Below are 22,871 nucleotides of genomic sequence, written 5' to 3' on the forward strand. Positions count from 1 at the left end.
CTACCGAGGAAGGACCGCAGATTACTGGTGTGAGTCCTCACAGGCCACTGTCTGGCTGCGGCGCATGCAGCCGAACTAGGCATCAGCAGCCGAGACAGCTGCAGGAAATGCGTTGAGCGCGGGTTCACGGAAAGCCTGGAGCATCTCATCTGCATCTGTCCGGCCCTCGCACGAGCAGGAGGTAGATAACTAGGCGCCTGCTGTGTGCTGACATCACTTGAAGATGCTTCCAAGAGGACGCCAGGGGAACTACTTGCATTTGCCAAGAACAACTCGATTCTCGAGGATATAAGGGCCACACTGGCCTATGAGTGGCCCCACTGAGGGCCGTCCGGGTTAATCAAACAGCAAACAGTTGGCAGCCACGTGCCGGCGATCCTAAGCAGCAGATTACTGTGATCAACAATACACTTTTTAGGAGTTGGCTGATGTAACAGCCTAAAAAATACCGACACTTTGCCAGGGTTGCCAGCAGCAATTCGATTCGATTAACATTAACACTACGAAGGAAAATCACTGCCAGGTTACAAAAAAAACAGTTGAAAATGGCGCCAGACAGCCTACAAAAACAAATTCGTTAAGCTACATACATATATACACATAAATCTTGGCGCGCACGAAATATTGATACCGAAAATGTCTCGTAAACTGTGCACTTCGCTTACCCCAAAATTGTTGAAATACGCATGTGCCGATGTGCCTTTTTGCGCCGAGGATTTCGACTTAGGCGACGCTTTCGATCTAGGCAGCTACGCGGATCCGCAGACCTTCTGCCGCGTGCTTGGAGAGCCGTCGTTGGAATTCAAGCTACCACAGGCGGACACCGATGATTCGGCGGAGGGAAATCAGTTGCAGATGTGCAGGAGCGTGGAAGTCTACGAGAAAGATGGCTGGGGTACAACCATCACGGCGCTTGCAGCAGGACAATTACAGGTGCAGGTTGTCGGCAGGTTCTGTCCAGTGGTGAACGAGCCGTACATGATGGGCAGGATCGGCTGCGCCTCGCTGCTAAGCAGCCTGTACACCATGGGTGTCTCTGGACAATCGGTGCTCATGCAACTCACGATCAGCAGGAAGCTCACCGATTTGCAGCGCGATGTGTGTGTGCCCCTAATGGTGCGTGGCTTCGAGGACGGCTGCAAGGAGGCTGATGTCAAGATTTCTGGCCAACAGATCGAGTGGTCACGCTGGCTGAGCATTGGCGGCGTTGCCTTGGGCTTTTATGACGCATCGAAAAAGTTCATTGTGCCGGAGCATGCCGTCCCTGGCGATGTGCTCGTACTGACCAAGCCTTTGGGCACCCTCGAGGCCACGTGTGTCTTCCCAAGGCTTCAGGAACCCGAAATTAGGGCCAAAATATTGAGGCGCATCTCCGAACAAGCTTTGGGCGAGGCCTACAGACAGGCGCTCAAGTCGATGGGCCACCTAAACCGCACGGCCAGCCTCCTAATGAACATCTACAATGCCCACGCGGTCACCGCCATTGGCGAACATGGCTTCATGAAGCATGCCGAGGCCCTAGCGCAGCGTCAGCAGGAGAACGTCTCCTTCTGCATTACGAATATCCCAGTTATCGCCGGCATGCAGCTCATATCCAAGAGACTGGTAAAAGGTCTCTCGCCCGAGATGTCGGGCGGCCTGCTCATCTGCATGGCCCCGGAGCAGGCGAGCCAATTCATTGAGCAGTTCAATGAGGCGGTGGGCTACCAGCCATGGATCGTGGGCTCTGTTGAGTCGGGCAGAAAGACCGTCTACATGGCCGAAGATGCCCGCATCATTGAGCACTTTTCAGACAATGGCATCATTGAATTCGATGAATAAACAAATAAATATATACAGTAAGATATTAATCCAAAACGCTGGCGTTTTCGTTTATGTACTTTTGGGGCCCAGCCCACGTGCTCGTGTGGCCTAGGTCTTGGGTCCTTGGTTGTGTTTTTATTTATTTATAACAGCAGCGGCTTGAGTATACAATCGAAACATTTAGGAGTACGAAATTATATCTAAACACAACACAAAACAACACTCAATCAAACAAGCTATCAATCAATCAATCATCCAACACACATTAAAAGCTTTATGCAGCAATCTGGAAGCCCCTAATGTCAGAGAGAATTGTCTTGGACCGGTCAGAGGTCAGAGCTCCTCGAAGAAGGCCACACGCGCCTTGGTTGAGCCGGACTTGAGCTTCTTGAGCGTTGAGTATTTATTTTCACCGGCCTTTATCTGGGCCTCACTGAGTATATCGAGGTTGCTCTGGTTCTCTTCGATCTTGTGCGGCGCTATCTCGGAGCGCAGGGTCTGCAGCTGGTTCTGCACCTGCTTCTTGGACTTGCGCAGATACTCCAAGTGATTGCGCTCCATTTCGTTGGTTATCTGCTCCATCTCGTTGTCGGTGAGTATGAACTCCTTTGGCTCGAAGTCGTCGGAGATGCCGCTGGAGTTGTCCCCCTGCACCAGATAGTGTGATGCGGATGTGGTTAGCTCGGCACCGCCGGCCGTTTCCATATCATTGGTGGAGCTGCTCGTGGTCAGCGAGGGCGTACTGATCGCTGCCAGGCTGGAGGATGTGTTGACCGCATTCGATACTGTGGAGGCGGTCAGCAGGCTGTCCGTTGAGGATTTGCGTCCACTGTTGAGGAAATGCAGCAGACGGGCGGTGGCCTCGCGCTCCGCCATCTTTGCGCAGATGAGCTCCTTCTTGAGCTTCTCCGTCTCTGCCTCCCGCTTGTCATTCTCCACCGTCAGCTGATGCACAAAGAAGTCAGCGTCGCGTATCTTCTTCTCCAGGTCATGCTTCTCCCGCTCGATCTTCATCTGGCGCTCGCGCAGTCGATCCATTTCGGTCTTGAAGTGATTTGCCTTGCATTCAGTCAGCTGCATCTGCTCCTCGTTGACGCGACTCTTCTCAAAGTACAGCTCCTTTGTCTCCTCGGAACGGCGCTGGCAAAAGCAATAAATTTATGGGACTGTGTATTGTGGTGCTGCAAGACTGTTTTCTTTATCACTTACCAACGCATCGCTCGCCATGCGCATCTCATTCTGCAGATGCTCAAAGCTCTTCTCCAGCTCGTAGCGATCGTGTTCGGCCTTCTCGCGCAGCTTCTTCTCCCTGATGAACTTCTTGCGCTCGATCTGTCTGCGTTGCTTCTCCTCCTTGGCCTGGGCCTTCATTTGCTGTATCTCCATGGTGTCTGGCTTGCGGCGACGCATATACAAATCGTGATTGCCCTTGCACAGATCGAGTATCTGGTGGAAAGCATTAGCACAGTCGTCAGGGAAATGTATGCAGTAATTTACCATTTTGTTAATGTGCAGATCCACCGAATAAAATATAAAATTTGAGACCTTGGCATCCACCAGGCGAATGGTGAACTTTTTATCATCAAAGCTGACGTGTCGTATCTCATTCCATTGGAACGTTGTCTTTGGCGTTAGCTTGTCCCGCTCATCGTAGATGTTCAGTCCCACGGCCGTGACTCCCAGCCACAATTTGGTTTTGTTCTTATTCTGTGAAGTGAATTTATATGTAAAGTTGAACCCTTTTGGTCGTGGGGGAGAACTCACTGTAATAGGAAAGTAGTTGACACCGTACATGTCCAGATCTTGGGCAATTTTCAGATACTCCATTTCGACCTCATCGCGCGTCATTGGCTCGTGATCCATGTACCTGTGAATGCAAAAAAAAGATATAGATCAGCTTCCTGATTCTGCGTGTGCTTTGAGCATACTGACCAAGTTTTGATGCGCTCCTCCCACATTTCGGGCGTCATTTGGTACTGATCAGTCACACCCTTGGGCAGCAGTTCGCCACCGGCCAGCATGCCGTCCTTGTAGGTTTCGTAGTCGTACGGACCATACTGAACGTGGACCGCGTAGGAGGCCAGCAGGACAGAGGCCTCTGGCCGGCAATAGATGTCCATCGAGAGGATGCTCTGCTTGACTTGCAGGAAGAAGAGGTGCTGTGTGATCTCCTGGATCAGTTCCTCGCTGACATTCTCCGGAAAGAATTTCGCATAGAAACTGAACACGTAAATGTTGTTGTTGGCATGCAGCTCCACCCGCTGATCCTTGACCTTCTTGTCCATCTTAAGCCAGGAGACATTGTTGCGCGTGTCCACATACTGTAGGCCAAAGTACCACGACTCGCGCAGTCCGATGGTGCGGCAGACAAGATCGAACAGGTCTTGGCCCGAGGCACGCGGCTCCAGCTTGAACTCCAGCTCAGAGTCAAAGGTGCTCACCCGCACGGGCAAGGAACGATTCTTCTTGGACCCGAACGGGCTCATTGCTTCAATGCCGATTATGTGATGATTATTATTATTATTATGATGTGTGTATGTATATACTCAAGTGTGTGTATGTATAGATGTGGCTGGGCTGTGTATCGATCGCTGTTTTGTCTGTCTCGGACTCGGCTCGTATGGAGAACTTGTTGCGTGCTATTTCGGTCGTTGTTAGTGATTCGCCTCCTGGTTGCTGGTGTTGGCGATGCTACTCCTACGATCCTTTGTGGCACACCCTTCCACACATTTCCACACGGTCATGTTGCACGAAATTGGGTTGCATTTGCTGCTTTTGGCTACAAACAAAAACCAGAAAACAATTTCGTATTTCGTACACACTCAAGGCTGCTCACTTGCCTTGGAGGAGAGTGGACAAGCACACTCACTCACCAATAAATTAGTCGTTGTAAATATTATCAATTGTATCTACTGAATAGTACAAGATCACACACAGATCGGGAGTCAAATAAGTCAAGTTAAATAACAAAAACAGAGAGCCTAGAACTGCACTTTTCCTGATATATACTTGGGGGGTCTGATCAACTAAAAAATCTTGAAAAGTTCGTATTTTTATTCGCCCAATTCGCAAATCAACAACAATTCGCCCAATGTCCGACACACACACAGCTGTTTTAAATATTTACAGTAGTAAGCATTCTCCACTTTACAGAGCAGAGTTGCTTCGTGAAAAAAGTTATATGTACATACAAGCGAACTGCACATTTGCTACATATTAACTACATATGCTATTACCAGCTCACTTTTTAGTGACATTCGCGTTGCACGGACTGTGATGGCAGTATTTTTTGGTAAAAATAAAACTGCATGGGTTTTAGTATCAAGAAAAAAGCTAGAAATGAAATAAAGATTCTCAACGCTTTAGCCACCTACAATATCACTTTTTAAATTGTTTCATTTGGAGCTACTGCAATTATCATGAAGCAGCGCTTCAAAGTTTTGAATATTATCTCCGCCGTTTGGCTGTGAAAAAAAGCCAGAATATTATTAAAACAAATTAATTCGCAACACTGATGGCACATGCGAATAGAGTGCGACCAGATGTTTCAACTGTATAGTTTTATTAGTTGTATTTCGCAATTTCACATAATTTTGTATTTGTATTAAATGTTTATAAATATAACACATTTCATTTGATTGCTAGATATATATTGAAAGCCTATAAACGCTACGGTACGAGACGAACTATTTAATGTCAGTGCTGCAAAATGTTGGACGTCGCAAGACTTTTACACGACACTGTCAAAGCGCCAAACTTTCAAAACTTTTCGACTTAATTAAATCTTAGTATATGTACTTGGTTACATCCTAATGAACTATCTTACAAAATGTTCTTAGACTAAATGTGAACGAATGGAAAATTTAGACGTCTATCTTGTGTTAATGATGCTCTTCTTGCCATTTTAGCTCACATATGTAGAGTTATATGAGCAATTGGGTCCCTAGGTCACTCCACATACAGAATAACATTAGTTTTAATAACTACCATAACAGTACGCATACAAAACGACACAAGTGCGGACTTGGCTATGTTAACTGAGCTTCGATTGGCACTCTTTTGTCTTGTAAGGGATTCATTGATTCATTGATTGACTGACTGATTGGTGTGTGCGAGTGGGTAGGTGGGTGTGCGTGTGTGAGCTTGCGTGCAATGGCAAGTGCAATATTCCCTGCATAGCGTACTTGAAAGCCGTTGTGTATCGGTTTGCTTAAAGTCTCAGAAAACATGCCAAAAGTCCATTCTAACCATTCTACCTATACATACTTAGTCTAGTGAGTGTTCCGCTTGACACGCTCGACATGCAAGTCATACAGCATTTTGTTCTTATCATAGTAATAGGGATTTTGGTCGCTACTTAGCTCCGGATTGTATCCATATCTGTCTCCATTTAGAATATCAATCGCATTGGCAGCATTAGGCACAGCCGCTCCAGCTCTAGCTGTTGGAGTGGTGGTGGCTGCGGCTGCAGATCCACCAGTGATCACAGGCACTGAATTGTAATTGTTGTAGTCATTAACCTGAGTCGGAATGCTGCAGCTGCTGCTGCTGCTGCTGTTCCCATCGTCGTAGTTTAAATGAAGATTGTTGATTCGCTTGGAGAGTGGCGCTGACTCGCATGGATCATCTTCACGACTGCGTTTTCTAGGGCGGAAGGAACAGATGTTCAAATTGGACATGGGTATATTTATTTTTGTGGTTTCAGGCTCATACGAAACCAAACTGCGCACTCATTGGGTCGCAATCGTCTACTTAAGACTCGCTTAGACCGTGGATACCAGTCGCATTTTACTATCCACAGGATTCACTTGCACTTGCACTTGGCCAACACACCTACCTTGTCTTTAGAAAATCAGCCATTCCTTTCTATAGCCAGCAAATTAAGCTGGTCCCCCTATTGTTCTTTTCACGGGGCTGTTCTGGCAGTGTGACCGCTTGTGCTTAAAACCAGCGTTGCGTTGTTCCCGAAATGAAACGATGAGATTTGTAAAATAAATTCGAGAACTTAAAGTTTCTGTATAATTTATGCTATACTGTAAATTACTGAATTTGCATGAAAATAATCTGTTTTCATTAGAACACTCCGTCGTTTGATACAAAAAAAATACTAGATCAAGTAAAATATACCAAATGTGCCGGGTCAGGTGGGAATATTCCGACCATTTGACCTTTTTAGTTTCATGCTTATTTTGTAAACAATCTAATAAAAATAAGTCATGGAAACTAGCCAATCTTGTGGAAAATTGTTTGATGAATTATTTAACATTATAGTTTTAGCGCTGAGAGTTTTAAGTAGGTAGTAATATTGAATCGAAAAGCAAAATCGATGAAAATGATTTAGGATTTACGGTATATATACGGTATATAATTAAAATGAGAAGGTATATTTTGGTAGCGAGGGTCGTGCGGTATACTTTATCGATAAATCCGCGGTCACACTGACTGTTTTCCGTACAAATTGAGCCCAACCCACTCCAAAAAACGAAAAAGAAATAAAACGGAAGTACTAGCAGCCAGAATTACAATAAATTGTAAGTAAAGTCTGTGTGCCAAAGCAATTAACTATGCTCGGTAGCCAGGCTTCAAAACCTACAAAATTGCGATCAAAAAGAAAGGAGAAAATTCTGAAGTGAAAAGTGAACGAACACGAAACGTTATCGATGACTGCTTCTATGGGCGTGCTTGCCTGTGTGTGCTCTGTGTGTCGAGTAGAGTGTGTGTGTGAATGAGATGGTGTGTCTCAGTGACAAATGATTGGTTCCAAATTTCATTCTATTCCCGTTTTTTTTTCTGTGGACTCCAATCAATGCGTTTTCAATTTGTTAATAGTGTGCTGGGCTTTCTATTAATTGTATGTGGGAGCCAGTGCATGTTTATGTGTTTTTGGCAACAAAAAAAACAAGTTTACATGTCGGGCAGCACACATGTGCAGATTTGCCTGTGTCTGTGTCCAAATAAATTAGCATAGTGCCCGCTCTTGTAACTGCAGTTGCAGGCGCTGCCGAAGTGGCTGCTGTCGGCGTCAAGATACATACATATGTATTCAAAAAGCTGCATTTAAACGCATTCATACACGCAACATCGCACACACATAGACAAACACCGAAGTTATGCGACTCTGCGCTATACGGGAGTTCGAGTGTGTGTGTGTTGGGGTTCACATTAGAATTTTGCTGCTGTCTGGGCTTATCTACATTGTATTTCGCTTTTCTGCTTTCTGCTCGTTCTGTTTGAGTCATCGGTGCTGGCGGGGCAATTGGCGGTCTTGCTGCTGCTCTCCCAGATACAATTCCTTCGCGCCCCGATAAGGCAGTAAGAGTCGCCGTTGACGCAGTAAACAGTTCTACCAGCGACTTGCGACTGGTGACGACTCTGATCCCACTATCCATTGGACGAGGGGCATAGTAAGCAGTAACATTAGCCCACCACCCTCGCCTTGGTTCGGAGTCGCGTAAGTTGTTGCAAACAAGGACCGCACCCACGCCCTTATACACACCTCTGCCCTACGCTGCGCTAGCCCTAGCCGCATTGGTGGAACAGGAGCGGACTCAATACTCCGGTCCTAGCCATTAGTTAAGTCTTTAACTTTTCCACTGGATCTTCGTTTCCCTGAGCTATAATCGTTTTCGGTTTGAGCTTGAAACGATTTCGAAGCTTAAGCCCTCTGCCGTGGCTGCTCAGAGTCTGCCCCGAATGGGCTCCCGTTCCGTCCCTGCATTGTGTGTGAAAGTAATTAAGACGAAGCACCCACCATACACACACATAAGTAGCTGAGGCGTGAGTGTCGCTGTGTGGTGGTGTCTTTGTGTTCCAATAATTGAGCTGGCAATAGGGAAGGGGGTGAGCTGCAGCGGTTGAGCAAATTGTCACAGGTTCATTCGATATGAAAAACACTTGATTGTCCCCCCTCCCTCTTCCTACTGTTTTTTTAATCGCTTGCAATCATTTCTTTTGTTGTTGTTTCAGGAGTTTTCCACAAAATGCAAACCATCAAGTGTGTGGTCGTTGGCGACGGAGCTGTGGGTAAGACCTGCCTGCTCATCTCCTACACAACCAACAAATTTCCATCGGAATATGTGCCAACTGTCTTTGACAATTATGCGGTGACGGTGATGATTGGCGGCGAGCCCTACACACTGGGATTGTTCGATACGGCCGGCCAGGAGGATTATGATAGGCTCCGGCCATTGTCCTATCCGCAGACAGATGTCTTTCTCGTATGCTTCTCGGTGGTCAGTCCCAGTTCATTTGAGAATGTTAAGGAGAAGGTAAGTGCGAATTACAATGGAATACAATGACAGGCAGCACTCGTACTAACTGGTAACCTCTGTAGTGGGTTCCTGAGATTACGCACCATTGCCAGAAGACGCCATTCCTGCTGGTGGGCACACAGATCGATTTGCGCGACGAGACCAGCACACTGGAGAAGCTGGCCAAGAACAAGCAGAAGCCCATCACCATGGAGCAGGGCGAGAAGCTGGCCAAAGAGCTGAAGGCCGTCAAATATGTCGAGTGTTCGGCTCTCACACAAAAGGGTCTGAAAAATGTCTTCGATGAGGCCATACTGGCCGCCCTGGAGCCACCAGAACCAACCAAGAAAAGGAAGTGCAAATTCTTATAATTCTTTTTTTTCTCTCTCTCTCTCTCTCTCTCTCTCGCTCTTTCGTCCCATATATGTATGTCTTTGCTTTCGTTATTTATCCACGCCACAGGGGACACCCTGCTCTACTTCCCTTCTTATAGACAACTCCTTCCCCTCCCAAGAAAAGTTTTAAAGTTATTATTTTAGAATTTCCACGAATACTATTCTCTAGTACTTCGGATGGTTCCATCCATTCGCAATTTCGATCATTTTATTGGGTTTTTGGCTTAGTTTTAACAAACGGAAAGCTGCTGTTTTTATTTTATTACTTTGAAACCCCAGTCTGAAAAAAGATACTAATCTATTTTAACTATGGATAAAGGCTTCCGCCCCAGCCCCAGCCCCAGCAATGGAATCAAATATTAAATCAAAAATTGAATTCACCCGACCAGGGCCAGAGCCAGAAGTCTAGACGGGTCGGGCACCACTCCTCATGCTCCATTTCTGCACCCACTAAAGTGCTTTTATTTCTTTAATTAAGTGAAGAAAGTAAAGATGATAAAACACAATAACAGTATAGCGAAACAAATTATTTATATATAACTTTATATATATACAACAACAAATCGTAAGTGAAAAAACGAAAAAAAGAAAACAAAACAAAACAAAATCCGAATGGAAAATACAAATAAAGTGAAATCAATCCAGAATAAAAAGAGTAAGGAGAGTAATTAAATGCAATTAACTTTTTGGCTATGCAAAAGCAATTTTCGAATCGATTCGAGTCAGTCCTAAGCTAAACAACAACAAAAATGCAGCTTAAAATATAAAAACAAAGTCAAATATGATGATTAAAATGCAACAAGACGAAATACGATGAAAAATGCTATGCGTATTGTGTACAACTATGGTATATGAGTATTGAAATATATGATAAAAAGAAAGCAAAACACACACACACATATAAATATATTCATATGTGAAGGAAACGAACACTGAGAACAGGGACAGCGACAGCGACAGCAGAGAGACCAGACAGACCAGACGTACAGACAGACGGTACAGTCATGCGGAACGTAACGTAACGGCACGGAACGGAAGGAGACACAACTGAAGTCTACAATCTATATAAATATATATATATACATATAGATATATTTAATAATATGTATAATCTATAAAGTATAATAATAAAAAAAAACAACAACAAACCAACCACAACAAAAGCTAGAGAGAATATTTGTATTGTTGTTCCAGCAGCAGCAGTAGCAGCAGCAGCCACAAACAAAAACAAAAACAGAACGAAAAATACGAACTATAATGCATTTTTTAATATTTTTATATGTATACATTTTCAATTTTGACACAGTGTTTTTTTTTCCTAGACCTTAGAGATTTAACATTATTGATTTCAGATAATAATCTTATAAATAAAACAAACGAAAAATTAAAAAAAACACTAACAAACGAACATTTTTCTCTATGCATCGCTGGCTGTGCCTCTGAGGTGATCGAGTGGCCTTATCCACTTGCATTTGATGGCCGATCGGGTGACATCCTCAACGGAGGAGTCTCTGAATCCGGCCGCGCCCTGTATGTCAATGTTTTGGTAGTCGAATCGCAAATTCTCTGCACTATTCGCCATTAGCTGTTCGATGCCGTGCCAGGCAATCATCACACCATTGTCAGAGCAGTAGCGCTTGAAGGGGCGATAGCTGCGGCAGTTGTACTGCCCGGCCAGATGCTCGATATTCCGATAGATCACATCGTTGTTGGCCACACCGCCGGACACCACCAGAGTGGGCGAGGCGTCGCCAAATAGTCCGTTTGCCGGCTGCAGGCAGTACTCGAGTGCCCGCTGGGTGCGGTGCATGAGGTGGCGAGTGACGGCCTGCAGCAGGCCGGCACAGAAGTCACTGTAGTTGCTGATGATGCCGTCCGGTGGGGTATGCTCCAGCCTCTCCCTTGCCCGGATGGCACGGAATGAGTTGTTCTTGATGCCCGCAAAGCTAAAGTTGCAGTTGCGCTGCTGGGCCAACGGCAGGGGGAAGTCGTAGGCGTCTGGAAAGAGAGCCGATTGTGCGGCATGCTCTATGGCCTGCCCACCATTCCAGGCTCTATACTGTGGCAGCACATACAAGCGCAGTCGTCGGGCAATCTTGTCGAAAGCCTCTCCGGGAGCATCGTCGAGCGTCTGGCCGAGCAGGGTTAGCTTACCGGGGCCGTGTACCATCGCCAGCTGGCAGTGGCCACCGCTTATAAGCAGGCAGAGAAATGGAAAGCTGATGGCCGATATGTGCTCCATGCGTGCCTGCAGGGCATGCGCCTCCATGTGATGTACCGGAAGCAATGGCTTTTGCAGCTTTCGGGCCAGGTGACGGGCAAACCGCAGCCCGACCAGCAGACTCAACGGCAGGCCGGGCCGGTTGGTCACAGCAATGGCCGTCAACTGCTCCGGCCTGATGTCCGCCTCGACTAGACAACGTTTGTAGGCATCCTCAATGCGCGCCCGATGCAGGTCTTGTGCCCGTGGGGGAATTATGCCGCCATAGCTATAGAAAATAGGTGGGGGTGAGTGAAGCGCAGTGTTTATGCCATGCCATGCCACTTACCGCGTGTGGAACTCCTGTTGGGAGTACAAAACATTCGAGTGCACCCGGCCGTCGGTGTCAACAATGGCAATGCCCGTGTCATCGCAGGAAGTTTCGATGCCCAGGACATAGCTGACGCGGCGCCTATGGGTCAGCAGTCTTAACTGATTGGCGAATCTGAATCTGAGCGTGGCGCTGGACAAATGATAAGCCATAACATAACGTAACGAAGGCGAAAAGCCGATAGATCATTTAATCGGGCATGCTGATAAGTGATTGTTTTACCGCCCCATCTGGCAGCGCTGCGAATAGCAGAGTGGCAGTCTGGCAACCAATAGTCGGTAGTTACAGTTACATCTATCGGATTTATTATGTCTTCTTGTTTTCTTATTAAAAACTAAATAATAAATTATATTTGATTTTAATGTATCCATCTCCATGTCCGCGTATGGGAATTCATTTGTATTTTTGTTATTTTTGTTTTGATTTTTTGGAGATGGATTAACGTATACCACGCACAGGTATACACACACATAATACATACACCAACACCCACACAGAATGTGCACAGAGCCATGCAATGGCGGCTTGCACAGTGAATATTTAGATTTAGATTAATTGATTCCGCTTAAGTAACTGGGAGGGGTATGGGTATACCTATTTGGCCTCTTAGCGCTCATAGTAGACGCGATAGTACAGGGTTTTGGAGCGCCAGATGCTGTAGCTGTTGTCGAACTTCAGCAAGTAGACGCCCTCGCCGGGGTAGGAGTGCGAGCCGACATAGACCTCGTTGTAGCATTCGCGCCGATAGATGGGCACAATAATTGAGATGGGCGCCTTTGAGGCGGCAGTCGGATTGTTCAGGCCAGTGTGGTCCTGCGACAATGTGCCCGACTCCAAGTCCTCGGTGGTGGACAGATAGTCCTCATCCACGCAATCCTCCTCCTCATCGCTGTCACTCACGTGCACCGTCACCTCATTGGTCACCGGCTTGGCCCACTCAAAGTAAATGCCAAATCCAATGTCGTAGTTGTCCGTGGCAAATTCCCAAAAGATGCACTTTCCATTCATATTGGTGGGCACACGAACCTGCAAGTAAACAACCCATAATAAAAGCCAATCTTAAGGTGTGTGTGTGTGTGTGTGTGCAAGCTGTGAGACCTACCGTCACCGTGTCGCCATGGCCAATGGTAATGACGCCATCGCCATCGCCTGCAGACACTTCAGTCTTGAACTGCTCGATGTCGGGTCGTGTCCAGATTTTGGCGGGTCGTATCATCACATAATCATCGTACTCATCGCTTCCATGATGTCCAGTCTCCTGTCCATACTCCCCGCCAACCTGTGTCTGTACCTGTTCGTCATGCCCCTGCCCCTGCTCCTGCTGCGCCACTGTCTGCTGCTCAAAATCGTTCAGTTTTAAACCCTCCATGGCATTCGCTAGCTCGATGCTGCTATTATTGTTGTTGGCTGGAGGCATGTCCTCCTTTTCCTGCTGTGCTTTTTCCTGTACCTGGGTCTGGTTCTGTGTCTGTGTCTGCGCCTGTGTTTGGTTTTGATTTTGCAAATGCAACTGCTGCATATACTGATGGTAGTGCTCCCGCTGCAACTGGTGTATGAGCACAGCCTGCTGCTCTGGATTTCCCGGAAACTGTTTCTCGGCATAAAGCTGGTGGTAGACAGACAGGAATGAGATTTGGGAATGAGTAATTCCCTTCAAAATTGACCGAGAAAATTGTTTGGGAATTGGGTCACGACCTCTTTGTGGGCCACAGGCAGCGTCAAGGCCACAGTCGACCGAACCCAGACACCCATCGTGAATTATTGAACCCAACAACAGGTGCAAGGGCTCGGCGTGGGTGGGGGCGCCATGGGGAAGCGTGGAAAATCGATTGTCTACCTTGAACTGCTGATAGGTCTGCTTGTTGAGAGCGTCCTGCAGCTGACGACGTTGCAGCTCCTCCTTGTAGCCCTCCTCCAGCAGCTCCTGCTGCTCGCGCTCCTGCTTCTGTGCCACCTCCTTCTCGAGTTCCATGCGGCGCAGGTCTTTGCGCAAAGTCTCATCGCGATCCTGACGCACCGCCTCGATGTAGGGCCGAAATGCACTGCACATCGTGTCCAGCAGATCAATGAACCCCTCCATTGCCTGCTCGCGGCTTGTGTCGCCCAGAAGCTGCCAGTGCTGCTGGCGATCGCGGCCAATCACATCGAGCACGCCCAAAGCCGGGGCATCGTTCGTTTTGAAGGGTCCCAGCGAGGCCTGCTGCTTGAAGGCAATTAGCTTTAGATTGTCCTCGTAGGACAAGTGAATGGCTTTGCCCGAGTTCTCTGCAAGCGATTACGTGTTAGAAGGAGTAACACACACAATTCAATTGGCTGCGGTTTACGTACGTTTGTAGAATGTGAATGCAAGTCGGTAGAGTTCTTGCAGCGGAAAGCCCCATTTCTCTGCGGCTTGGACTGGGGGTGCGGCTGACGTTGCTGGTGTGTCGCTGCTGCTTGTCGCGGTCTCCATAATTGCCGCCAGTGTTTTCCCGATGTTTCCAAAGTCGGTTTGCCCCTATACAAAATTCGCACAATCAAAACAAAAAAAGAATGAAATTTGTGTGTGACGTTTTCGACAAGTGTGACCGTTGTGCGACAAAATATCAGTGTTTTCCAACACTGACTGCGGGTATTGGTGCTGACATTTTTAGCTGTTTCATATAGCTAGGATTTAGTTCATGTTTATAATTAAATAAATCAGTTTGTCCACAAAATGCATTTATATATATGTATGTTATATGTGTTTTTTTTATAGTGCTACTGTAAGTTATTCCTGTTTGGGCTGAAAATGTTGCTTTCTTTTTTAGTAATCCAGTTGCTCACGATTTAAGGTAAACTTGCAGTATATTTTGAAAATAAAAGGGCATATTTCGGTATATCTGCGAGGGTATGTCGGTATATATAATTCCGCGGTCACACTGTACTACACGTGCCCTAAACTCCGTCGATTTTGAATAACGAAATATTAAAGTTAACGATGAGCAGTACACGCTTCTTTCTGGCAGATCTGCCAACCAAAGCAACGGAATCGGATCTGCGCAACCTGTTCCAGGACTATGGCCATGTGGAGCAGGTGGACCTGAAGCGGAAAGAGCAGGAGGATGGCCCGGACAAAATAATCGGATTTGTTACACTCCAGACTGACGATGCGCACTACTGTGAGTTTGCGAAAATATTTGGATTGGAAGCTTAATCATTCGACTTCTTGCCCGTAGGTCTGAACGAGCTCAACTGGCAGAAGCTGCACGGAGCCAAGCTGAGGATATCTGTGGCCAAGGAGTCCTTCCTTGATCGACTGAAGCGCGAGCGCGAGGAGAACCAGCAGCGGGAGCAGGGCCAGCAGGAAAGCGAGAGTTACAACGAAAGTACCTCCCGGCTGCTCAAAGAGAATACACAGAATAAGCGTCGGGTGTTTGGCGAAGACGAGGAGATCGGCGATGATGAGATCTCGCCGGAGCTGCTCATCACCAAGAAGCGTGCCGCTCACTCCATGCACAATGGCAAAGTAAGCTGTCAGCCCTGGATTCTTCCTGTAGCCATTTCTCAACCTCCTTTGTTTTCAGATTGTCATTCAGAAGGAAGACGACGTGAAGCCGCTGCACATCATCGAACAGTACAAGAAGCCGGCCAAGCAGCAGCCGGATGCCAAGGTCAGCCAGGCCGAGCAGAAGCGCAAGGAATCGCTGAACAAGATGCGGCAGGAGCACCTGCAGAAGAAGTCCGCCATACAGCAGGCTCTCTCCGCGATCACTGTGGACGGCGGCAGTAGTGCAAAGAGAATCAAATTCAGCGATGCCGAGGAGGATGAGCCAGAGCCGGAGGAGCAGCCGAGAAAGCAGCCCAAGTTAGATCTCTTTGACGACGATGATGATGATGGTGAGGATGATGATGAGCAGGTCATTATACCGCAGTACGAGGGCAAGAAGGGAGAACGTTTGGTCGAAATGCAAAGCAAGCAAAGCTTGGATCCACGTTTCCGCATCACAGCCACCTTTGTGGACGAGGAAGAAGGCGATTATGAGCAGGAAGAACCACAACAGGCTGAGGATAAGCCGCAGGAGAGTGAACGCAACTGGCAAATGGGCATCCTAGAGCAAGTAGTGGGACGAAAGCTGACCAACACCAGCGAGAACGAGCGTAAGGCAGCCAAGAGCAAGAAAATGCTTCGCTTCGATCCAGCCAACGAAGGGCACCAGAAGCTGGTGCGGCAAAAGGTGGCACAGGAGCAAGAGGTCACGACCAAGAAGACCAAGGATGTGAAGACCAAAGATAAGGACGCTGCCGAGGCGACCGTCTCGAAGGAAGCCTTCTACGTGGTAACCGACAGCCTCACGCAATCCCTTAACATGCGTGGCGAAGGCTTCAGCCTGCTGGACATGTTTGGCAGCGCACACGACGAGGAGGTGGCCAAGCGCCAGGACCAGCTGGAGAAGCTGGGCAGCGAGAAGATTCTGGTGAGCAAGCCCAATGCCAACAAACTGGGCCACCTGGCCACCCAAAATCCCTTCAGCTACGACTCATCCGAAAGTGAGGATGAGGAGGCAACGCCCCAGGCAGCTGTCTCGAATGAAGACCCAGCGAACGAGGAGAACACTGAGCCGCCCAAAAAAGAAATCCAAACAAAAGAAACCAAAAATACAAATGGAATCTTTTTTCATACCCAAGAACGATCCCAGGCTGAAAGGTAAGAAAGGATTCGTGTCTCCCTCTCCTTTCGAACTGATTTTGTTACTGTTGTTATTTGATGTTGCAGAAGGAGCCAAGTTCTTTAGGACGACCAAGGCAGAGGTGGATCATGCGGACTATGACAAGGTGAAGAGTCGCCTCAAGCTGCTGATTGGCAACAAGATAGCCAAGACACGAAAGAACCTGCCCAGCAAGGACATCAAGCAGCCAAAAAGTAAAAGTCCCAAAATAGCCATCAAATAGATAAACCTCCCAGCATCTATTCTAGTTAATTAGTTATAGGAGAAATAATACACGTAAGGCATAAATTGTATTTTTTTTTTCTCGAAAAATTTGGTGTATTTATCTAGATTACGCAAGACAAAAAAAAATAGAGTGGGAGTGGGACTGGGATTGGTAGGGAGAGAGAGAGAGGAAGATGTTTATGTGTATAAGTTCCTGCACAAATGCATTTTGAGCCCCATTTCAGCTCGCAACTAGATTATCATAGAAATTGTCGATTGCTCCCCTCTGATTTTAGCTTAAACTAAATAAACATTTCTTTTAAAATAATTTCTGGCACAAACATTGCGATTCGCAATATTCCATTTGGGGGGTTCCTCCGTTTGAGCGGGGTGAAGGAATCCTTAAGCACTTTGACGTTGAAGCGTTGCAAATCTCAATTAAAATTCGAGACGTGGCTCGTCTTTGGTACAAAATTCTCCGAACCGGGCCACCTCCAGCCGGTTCACGAGGGTTTTTTCTTGTTTTTTTTCTTTTAAGTAAGTAGATTGTAGATCCTACGCATCCGTCGGCTCAGCAACTGCTGGGAGTGCCTCTGGCTGTGCATCGATTGCAGGTTCATCGAGCACCACCACAACGACAGCGCTACTTGGCTCCTCTCGCTCCAATGTCGGACTGCGACTGCGACTGCAACTACGGTGGCTGGGCGAAGTCATGACCGGCAATACGGGGCTGGACTGGTCGGTGGGTTTGGCTATCAGATGAGTGGAGGATGCTGGCGAAGCGGCTTCTGCTGTTTGTGTTGCTGCTGCTGCTGAAGCAGTCGTTGCTGGCGTTGCTGCTGGTGCTGCTGCCTGTGCCATTGGCTGGCTGATAACACCGGCGGCACTCGCATCCACCACCAGCTGAGTCTCTCGCACTGACGTCCTGCCCGCAGCCAGCGTCTCGATGGCAACCACCGTTCGCTCCAGCAGATTCATGAAGCGCTCCTCCCGTGCATCCATCCGTTTGAGGAGCTCTTCGTCGCGCTTTTCGCGCCGCTTCAAATACTCGATCAGCTCGTAGTTGGTGCTGTCGCCATCGGTGGAGGTGGACAGCTTGCGCTTGCTCTTCTTCAGCGACGTGGAGGAGCTGCAGTCGGATAGGTTGTCCGTGTCCACAATCACATCCGGATGCAGTATATTCTGATCAATGCCCGGCGAGTAATAGTTTTGTGTCCTGCAAAACAGGTGCGAAAAAGCAGTGCAATTTGAGTGGGGAACTCCTCCACAACTCCTTCACTCCTCCACTCCTGCACTCACCCATTGTAGTTGGTCTGCATCAGCTGAATGTCATCCGGATTGAATTCACCCTCCGAAAGTGGCTCCGATCTGTAAATGGAGCGTGAATGGAGCTCGATACGTTTTGGTTCTTTGCTTCTTTTACTCACTTCATGGATATGTTGTTGTCGTTGTGGTTATTGTTGTTGTTGTTCTGATGGTGCAAGTTGAGGGCTCCGTTGCAGTCCTTCTCGTAGTCGGGCGTTTCGGCGCTGTCATCCAAGTGCCCATGCCCGTGGCCATGAACATGACTGAGGCCATGGCCGAGATTAAGACCATGACCCAAACCATGGCCATGTCCTAGACCATGGCCATGATGATGATGGTCCTTAAATGCAGCATTCTGTGGCTCATCGTCCTCGTCCTCATCCGGCGGCAGCTGGACACAGCCGCCATTGCTCAGGTGCAGTTCATGGCTACGTTTCTGGGCGGCCACGGCAGCGGCAGCTGCGGCAGCCGCCACGGCGCCTGCCACTTGTAGCTGTAGGGGATTGGGATTGTCGTCATAGACGCCGGCAGGCAGGCCCACTGTCAGGCCGTTGCCGTTGCCATTGCCAGAGCAGGGCACATCGTTCAGCTGCGCCTCCACAAAGTGGTTGGGCAGAAAGCGCTCCAGCTTGCTGGCACCGCTCTGCGATGAGTCCGTGGAGTGGGCATGGCTCTGGCTGAGGCTCTGCAGCAGGCTGTGCTGATGGGGCGTCAGATTGTCCTTGTTCAGCAGGACACCGAGCTCGGCCGCCTGCCTGCGCCGCTGGTAGTACGAAAGTTCGTTGTGATTCTTGGAAATGAGCGCCAGACGCTTGCCGTTGGAGCCCCAGCACTCGCCGCGCTGCTCCTCGATCTCCTTGAACAGAAACATGTACGGCCAGTTGCGGCGCACGTGCCGCTCCGGATTCTTCTTCAGCTGCGTGTAGATTTTCTTGAGATTCTCGTACCGGTTGCAGCACTGCTTGGCGGTACGCTTGCGCGCACTGAACCGGTTCAGCACCTCGGCCACCATTTCCCACACGCTGGCATGATTCTTTCGGTTCGACTGGAACGCGCTCTGTATGCGCTCCGACTTGACAATATTCAGCAGTGCCACCGACTCCGGCACATTGAAGTAGCTCTCCGGTGTACGCGGCGCCCTCTGGTGGTGATAATTGCTCGTCGTCACTGGGGGTGGGTTCTTCGTCTCCTGCAAAAGATCGTTGATTGGTGGTATGGGATGGGTTATTTAGTACTCTTGCCATCATAGATGTTTGTTAAAGATTCCTTTGGGTTTATGGACTATGGATATCTTTGGGTTATTGGCTTAAAAACTTTCTCAATCAACAATCGGGTGGCTTAAAAATGGCACTCTGCTAGGTGGTAGGTTCTAGGAACTTGTTTCCGTAGGACACTCGATCACCCTTTGAACACTCAAATTAAACATAAACAATTACAATTCAAGTATCGTATTATCTTCTTGATTTTTTTGTTGTTATTTATTTATGTTTTTTGTTTGAATTAAATTTCTGTTGTTTTCTGGCCGAGCAAACGGTGTGGTGGTACTTAGGTGTCGTATTCAAGTACAGCAGGCACAGCATGTCATGGAAATTGGAACTTGCTCAAATCAGACATATTCCAGCATTGAATATATGTAAACAACATTCAAAACATTTTATTTATATTTTCTGTTATTTTGCAGCCAGCATATTATTGAAAACAAACTGGTACTCATATTGTGGAAACTGTAAACTCCAAACATATTTATTGATATACAAAAAAGAGAGCATTTATGCATGTCAAAGCTTAATGTTTCCCAGACGGTAAGCTAAAACCATAAAGTGGTTTGGGTCCAATTGAAAATTAATACAAAAGTTTAAAAAATATTTCAGTTTTTTCACTGAAAGTTGTGATAAAGCTTGTGTTTTATTTTTGATTTTGATTAAAAAATTGAATTAAATACATTCAGAGCTCTGTAATCTGTTATGGCGCCAAGTTAAACAATCGAAATCGCAAAAATTGCTTTACAAAAATTCGAATTGTTTAAAAATTGGAAATATTTAGAGTTTTTCTTATCTGATCATTTTCATCTAAGTGTCTAGCATAGATTGTACATAGATTGTACATAGATTAGTACATAGATTTATCATACGTGCATCTGATTGGTTGAAGATCAGTCATCTCATGGTTGTTTCTGAGGAAAACGAGTATGACTAACCAAAATCAGAGTCCGAACAGTTTTTGACAATCATCACGGAATCGTAGAATATCACGGTGTACTCGTACATATGCAAAACATGTGCATATGTATGTACATTCACATACATATGTATGTATGTACATATGTATGTAGATCTCCGATTTGAATCTCCGTTTTGTACTCTGCAACTGTAACTGTAAGTGCAACTGCATCTTGCATTGGAATTTCTAGTATGCCTCTCTTCTTCCGCTCTCTCAGATTCTTCTCTCTTGCTCCTACTCTCTCGCTCTATCTCTTTCTCTCTCTCAGCTACTGTATTTTACTCTCTGTTTTGCTCTCTCTCCGTCTCGCTCTCTCGTTCTTCTGCTCACTTCATTCATCTTTGCTTACCATTTGAGAATTTTTGTTGTAGTCAGCCGCTTTTTCGTTGCTCCTCCTTCCTCCTGCCACCCACCGCCCGTTTTTGCTGAGTAGGCGTTACGCTGAGATCTCTTCTCTTCCTTCCTTTCGCTCTTAATCTTTATCTTCTTTATCTGCCTGTGTGTGTGTGTTGGTGTACGTGCTTCCAATTTGTTTTCCTGTTGTATCGTGTAATGGCGGCTCCTGCCACTTTGTTGATGTGCACTTGATGTCTCTTCTTCTTTTTGCTGCTGTCTAACGTCTAACGGCATTGGTATTTCAAATCGGATAAAACGGCTGATTGCTGCATTTACCGCTAATACCGGTAACGGTACTTCTATGCCACATCCATTTAGAGTCTAGAAAAATTACACCAAAAAATAGTACGAAACGGAAGGGAACATCAAAAAACGCACTTGCAGGAAAAGAAAAATAAAAAATAAAAAAATAAAAAAAAAACCGAACACCAAAACCAAAACCGAATCGGAGAAAGAGACTACGTAAATAAACAACAACTGAAAAGGGAATAAGCGGGGCGATTTATTGGCGATTTTTGTACTTGTGTACTTCTTCGTTGTTGTTTATTGTCTTTATGTTGTTGGTGTTACTCGGATTTCGTTATTTCGTTGCTGACAACAAACCCCGACACAACGACTATTAATATTTAGAAGTTAACCTTTTAGCCTCAGACGGCGGCTCATCGGCTACGCTACAGACAGGGGCAGCAGCGTCGACACAAACAGTCGAGCAAACAGAAGAGCAACAAAATCACAAATCACAGAAAAAAAAAAATTATATGCACATGTGCCCCTGTTTATACCATTCCACATACAAATGTACGGGTAGGTGTATAAATACTGTTTGTATGTACTGTGCATCTACTGTCCCGCTTGTCCCTGTCGCACGCGCGTACCATTTTGTCCACCCGATCAAGCACTCACGCACGCTACTCCAACTCCTCGCACGGTTTATCCTCCATTGTCTCTCACTCACACACGACGCACTCTTTCACTCATGCGCAGATCGTTTGATGTGGCAATTGCAGTGGCATTTGCTTTGACCTGTGTGCATCCTTCACTTGCCAGGCGACTTGGAGACTCACGTTCTTCTCTTCCTTTATGGTCCCACCACACACTCACGAGCAGTTTCATTCACTCTTTCACTCACGCGCACTTTCTTCGAGTATTTCTTCAATCACGCACGTTGGATTGCAATTGCAATTCGCTTGCTTGGGGGTGGGGAGGGGGCTATGGTATAGGGGGCGGGCATCGATCCGAACGATCGATCGGTACATACGGGCTATGTACGAGGATTTATGTCCGTTGTCTTGAGATTCAACTAACCAACTAAAAACTAACCAAACCAAACAACAACGAAACTGAAACTGAACTTTTTCGTGGCGATCCCGTAGTCGATACTAACGGCAGTCGACACACACACACACACACACACATGCACTCGGGCGCACATGTGCACATACATTTACATAGTGCTACGGTCGTTAGGCGGACGAAGACGCCACCGCGCGCTCGTTCCGTCCGATCACAAGCACTCTCCTCTTTCTTTCGGTGCTGGCTGCCGCTGCCTGCTCTAACTTAGTAGATTGCGAGAGGGCGAGGGAGAGGGGGAGCAGAGCAGAGGCACTGCTGGTGCTCTCTTGCACATGTGTTGCGCATACGTATGTACATATGTACGTGTGCGTGAGAGTATATAAATATACATAAATACATATGTATGCATGTATGTATGTACCGCTACTTATAGAATCGGGCAGAGAAGAGACGACTGCGAGCTGCCAGAATCTCTGCGATTCCAATTCCAACAATCTCATCTCTCAGCCATAAGAGCAGGGGAAACAGTTACTCCGATTCCGATTCCCACTTCAGGAACACAGAAACTGGCAGCGGTGCATCACCCTTCGCGATCTCTCATCCGATCTCTCTCTCCCTTTCTCTCTCTCTCTCTCTTTTAACGTATGTGTCTGTGTGCTCTGGGAATGGGGGTGGGGCTAAGGCTAGGGCTAGGGCTAGGAGCCAGGGATCTATGATCGGGCAAAT

General features: G+C 47.1%; 8 protein-coding genes across 8 annotated transcripts; 3 read left to right on the top strand and 5 right to left on the bottom strand.

Moving 5' to 3' along the window:
* The first annotated feature begins 636 nt into the window (after positions 1-636).
* Positions 637-1,821, top strand: LOC117893999 (inactive selenide, water dikinase-like protein). The gene has a single exon (XM_034800818.1). The coding sequence runs from the start codon at positions 637-639 to the stop codon at positions 1,819-1,821; it is 1,185 nt and encodes a 394-aa protein (XP_034656709.1).
* A 60-nt stretch (positions 1,822-1,881) lies between these two features.
* LOC117897845 (moesin/ezrin/radixin homolog 2) lies at positions 1,882-4,910 on the bottom strand. The gene is made up of 7 exons (XM_034806915.1): positions 4,677-4,910; positions 4,350-4,582; positions 3,736-4,291; positions 3,568-3,670; positions 3,301-3,510; positions 3,013-3,249; positions 1,882-2,943 (listed from the first exon to the last, which is right to left on the bottom strand). The coding sequence occupies exons 3-7, from the start codon at positions 4,287-4,289 to the stop codon at positions 2,137-2,139; spliced, it is 1,911 nt and encodes a 636-aa protein (XP_034662806.1). The 5' UTR covers positions 4,290-4,291; positions 4,350-4,582; positions 4,677-4,910; the 3' UTR covers positions 1,882-2,136.
* Positions 4,911-5,436: 526 nt separating this feature from the next.
* On the bottom strand, positions 5,437-6,788 carry LOC117903699. The gene is made up of 2 exons (XM_034816038.1): positions 6,641-6,788; positions 5,437-6,447 (listed from the first exon to the last, which is right to left on the bottom strand). Exons 1-2 carry the CDS (start codon positions 6,661-6,663, stop codon positions 6,075-6,077), a joined length of 396 nt encoding a protein of 131 aa, XP_034671929.1. The 5' UTR covers positions 6,664-6,788; the 3' UTR covers positions 5,437-6,074.
* Positions 6,789-7,193: 405 nt separating this feature from the next.
* Positions 7,194-10,586, top strand: LOC117903698 (cdc42 homolog). The gene is made up of 3 exons (XM_034816037.1): positions 7,194-7,334; positions 8,770-9,071; positions 9,137-10,586. The coding sequence occupies exons 2-3, from the start codon at positions 8,784-8,786 to the stop codon at positions 9,422-9,424; spliced, it is 576 nt and encodes a 191-aa protein (XP_034671928.1). The 5' UTR covers positions 7,194-7,334; positions 8,770-8,783; the 3' UTR covers positions 9,425-10,586.
* A 148-nt stretch (positions 10,587-10,734) lies between these two features.
* On the bottom strand, positions 10,735-12,217 carry LOC117903697 (probable tRNA N6-adenosine threonylcarbamoyltransferase, mitochondrial). The gene is made up of 2 exons (XM_034816036.1): positions 11,998-12,217; positions 10,735-11,937 (listed from the first exon to the last, which is right to left on the bottom strand). Exons 1-2 carry the CDS (start codon positions 12,189-12,191, stop codon positions 10,866-10,868), a joined length of 1,266 nt encoding a protein of 421 aa, XP_034671927.1. The 5' UTR covers positions 12,192-12,217; the 3' UTR covers positions 10,735-10,865.
* A 234-nt stretch (positions 12,218-12,451) lies between these two features.
* Positions 12,452-14,619, bottom strand: LOC117903696 (Golgi resident protein GCP60). Its single transcript, XM_034816035.1, has 4 exons — positions 14,368-14,619; positions 13,877-14,304; positions 13,142-13,645; positions 12,452-13,065 (listed from the first exon to the last, which is right to left on the bottom strand). Exons 1-4 carry the CDS (start codon positions 14,489-14,491, stop codon positions 12,646-12,648), a joined length of 1,476 nt encoding a protein of 491 aa, XP_034671926.1. The 5' UTR covers positions 14,492-14,619; the 3' UTR covers positions 12,452-12,645.
* Positions 14,620-14,904: 285 nt separating this feature from the next.
* LOC117903695 (probable RNA-binding protein CG14230) lies at positions 14,905-17,020 on the top strand. The gene is given in 5 exon segments (XM_034816034.1): positions 14,905-15,179; positions 15,237-15,526; positions 15,585-16,558; positions 16,560-16,705; positions 16,775-17,020. Coding segments are annotated over 5 exon segments (1,767 nt in total). The 5' UTR covers positions 14,905-14,998; the 3' UTR covers positions 16,951-17,020.
* Positions 17,021-17,033: 13 nt separating this feature from the next.
* Positions 17,034-21,200, bottom strand: LOC117903694. The gene is made up of 4 exons (XM_034816033.1): positions 20,806-21,200; positions 18,359-19,425; positions 18,231-18,299; positions 17,034-18,147 (listed from the first exon to the last, which is right to left on the bottom strand). Exons 1-4 carry the CDS (start codon positions 20,806-20,808, stop codon positions 17,487-17,489), a joined length of 1,800 nt encoding a protein of 599 aa, XP_034671924.1. The 5' UTR covers positions 20,809-21,200; the 3' UTR covers positions 17,034-17,486.
* Between the last annotated feature and the right edge of the window lie 1,671 nt (positions 21,201-22,871).

Source organism: Drosophila subobscura, chromosome A, assembly GCF_008121235.1.
Source record: "Drosophila subobscura isolate 14011-0131.10 chromosome A, UCBerk_Dsub_1.0, whole genome shotgun sequence".
NCBI classification, from domain to species: domain Eukaryota; kingdom Metazoa; phylum Arthropoda; class Insecta; order Diptera; family Drosophilidae; genus Drosophila; species Drosophila subobscura.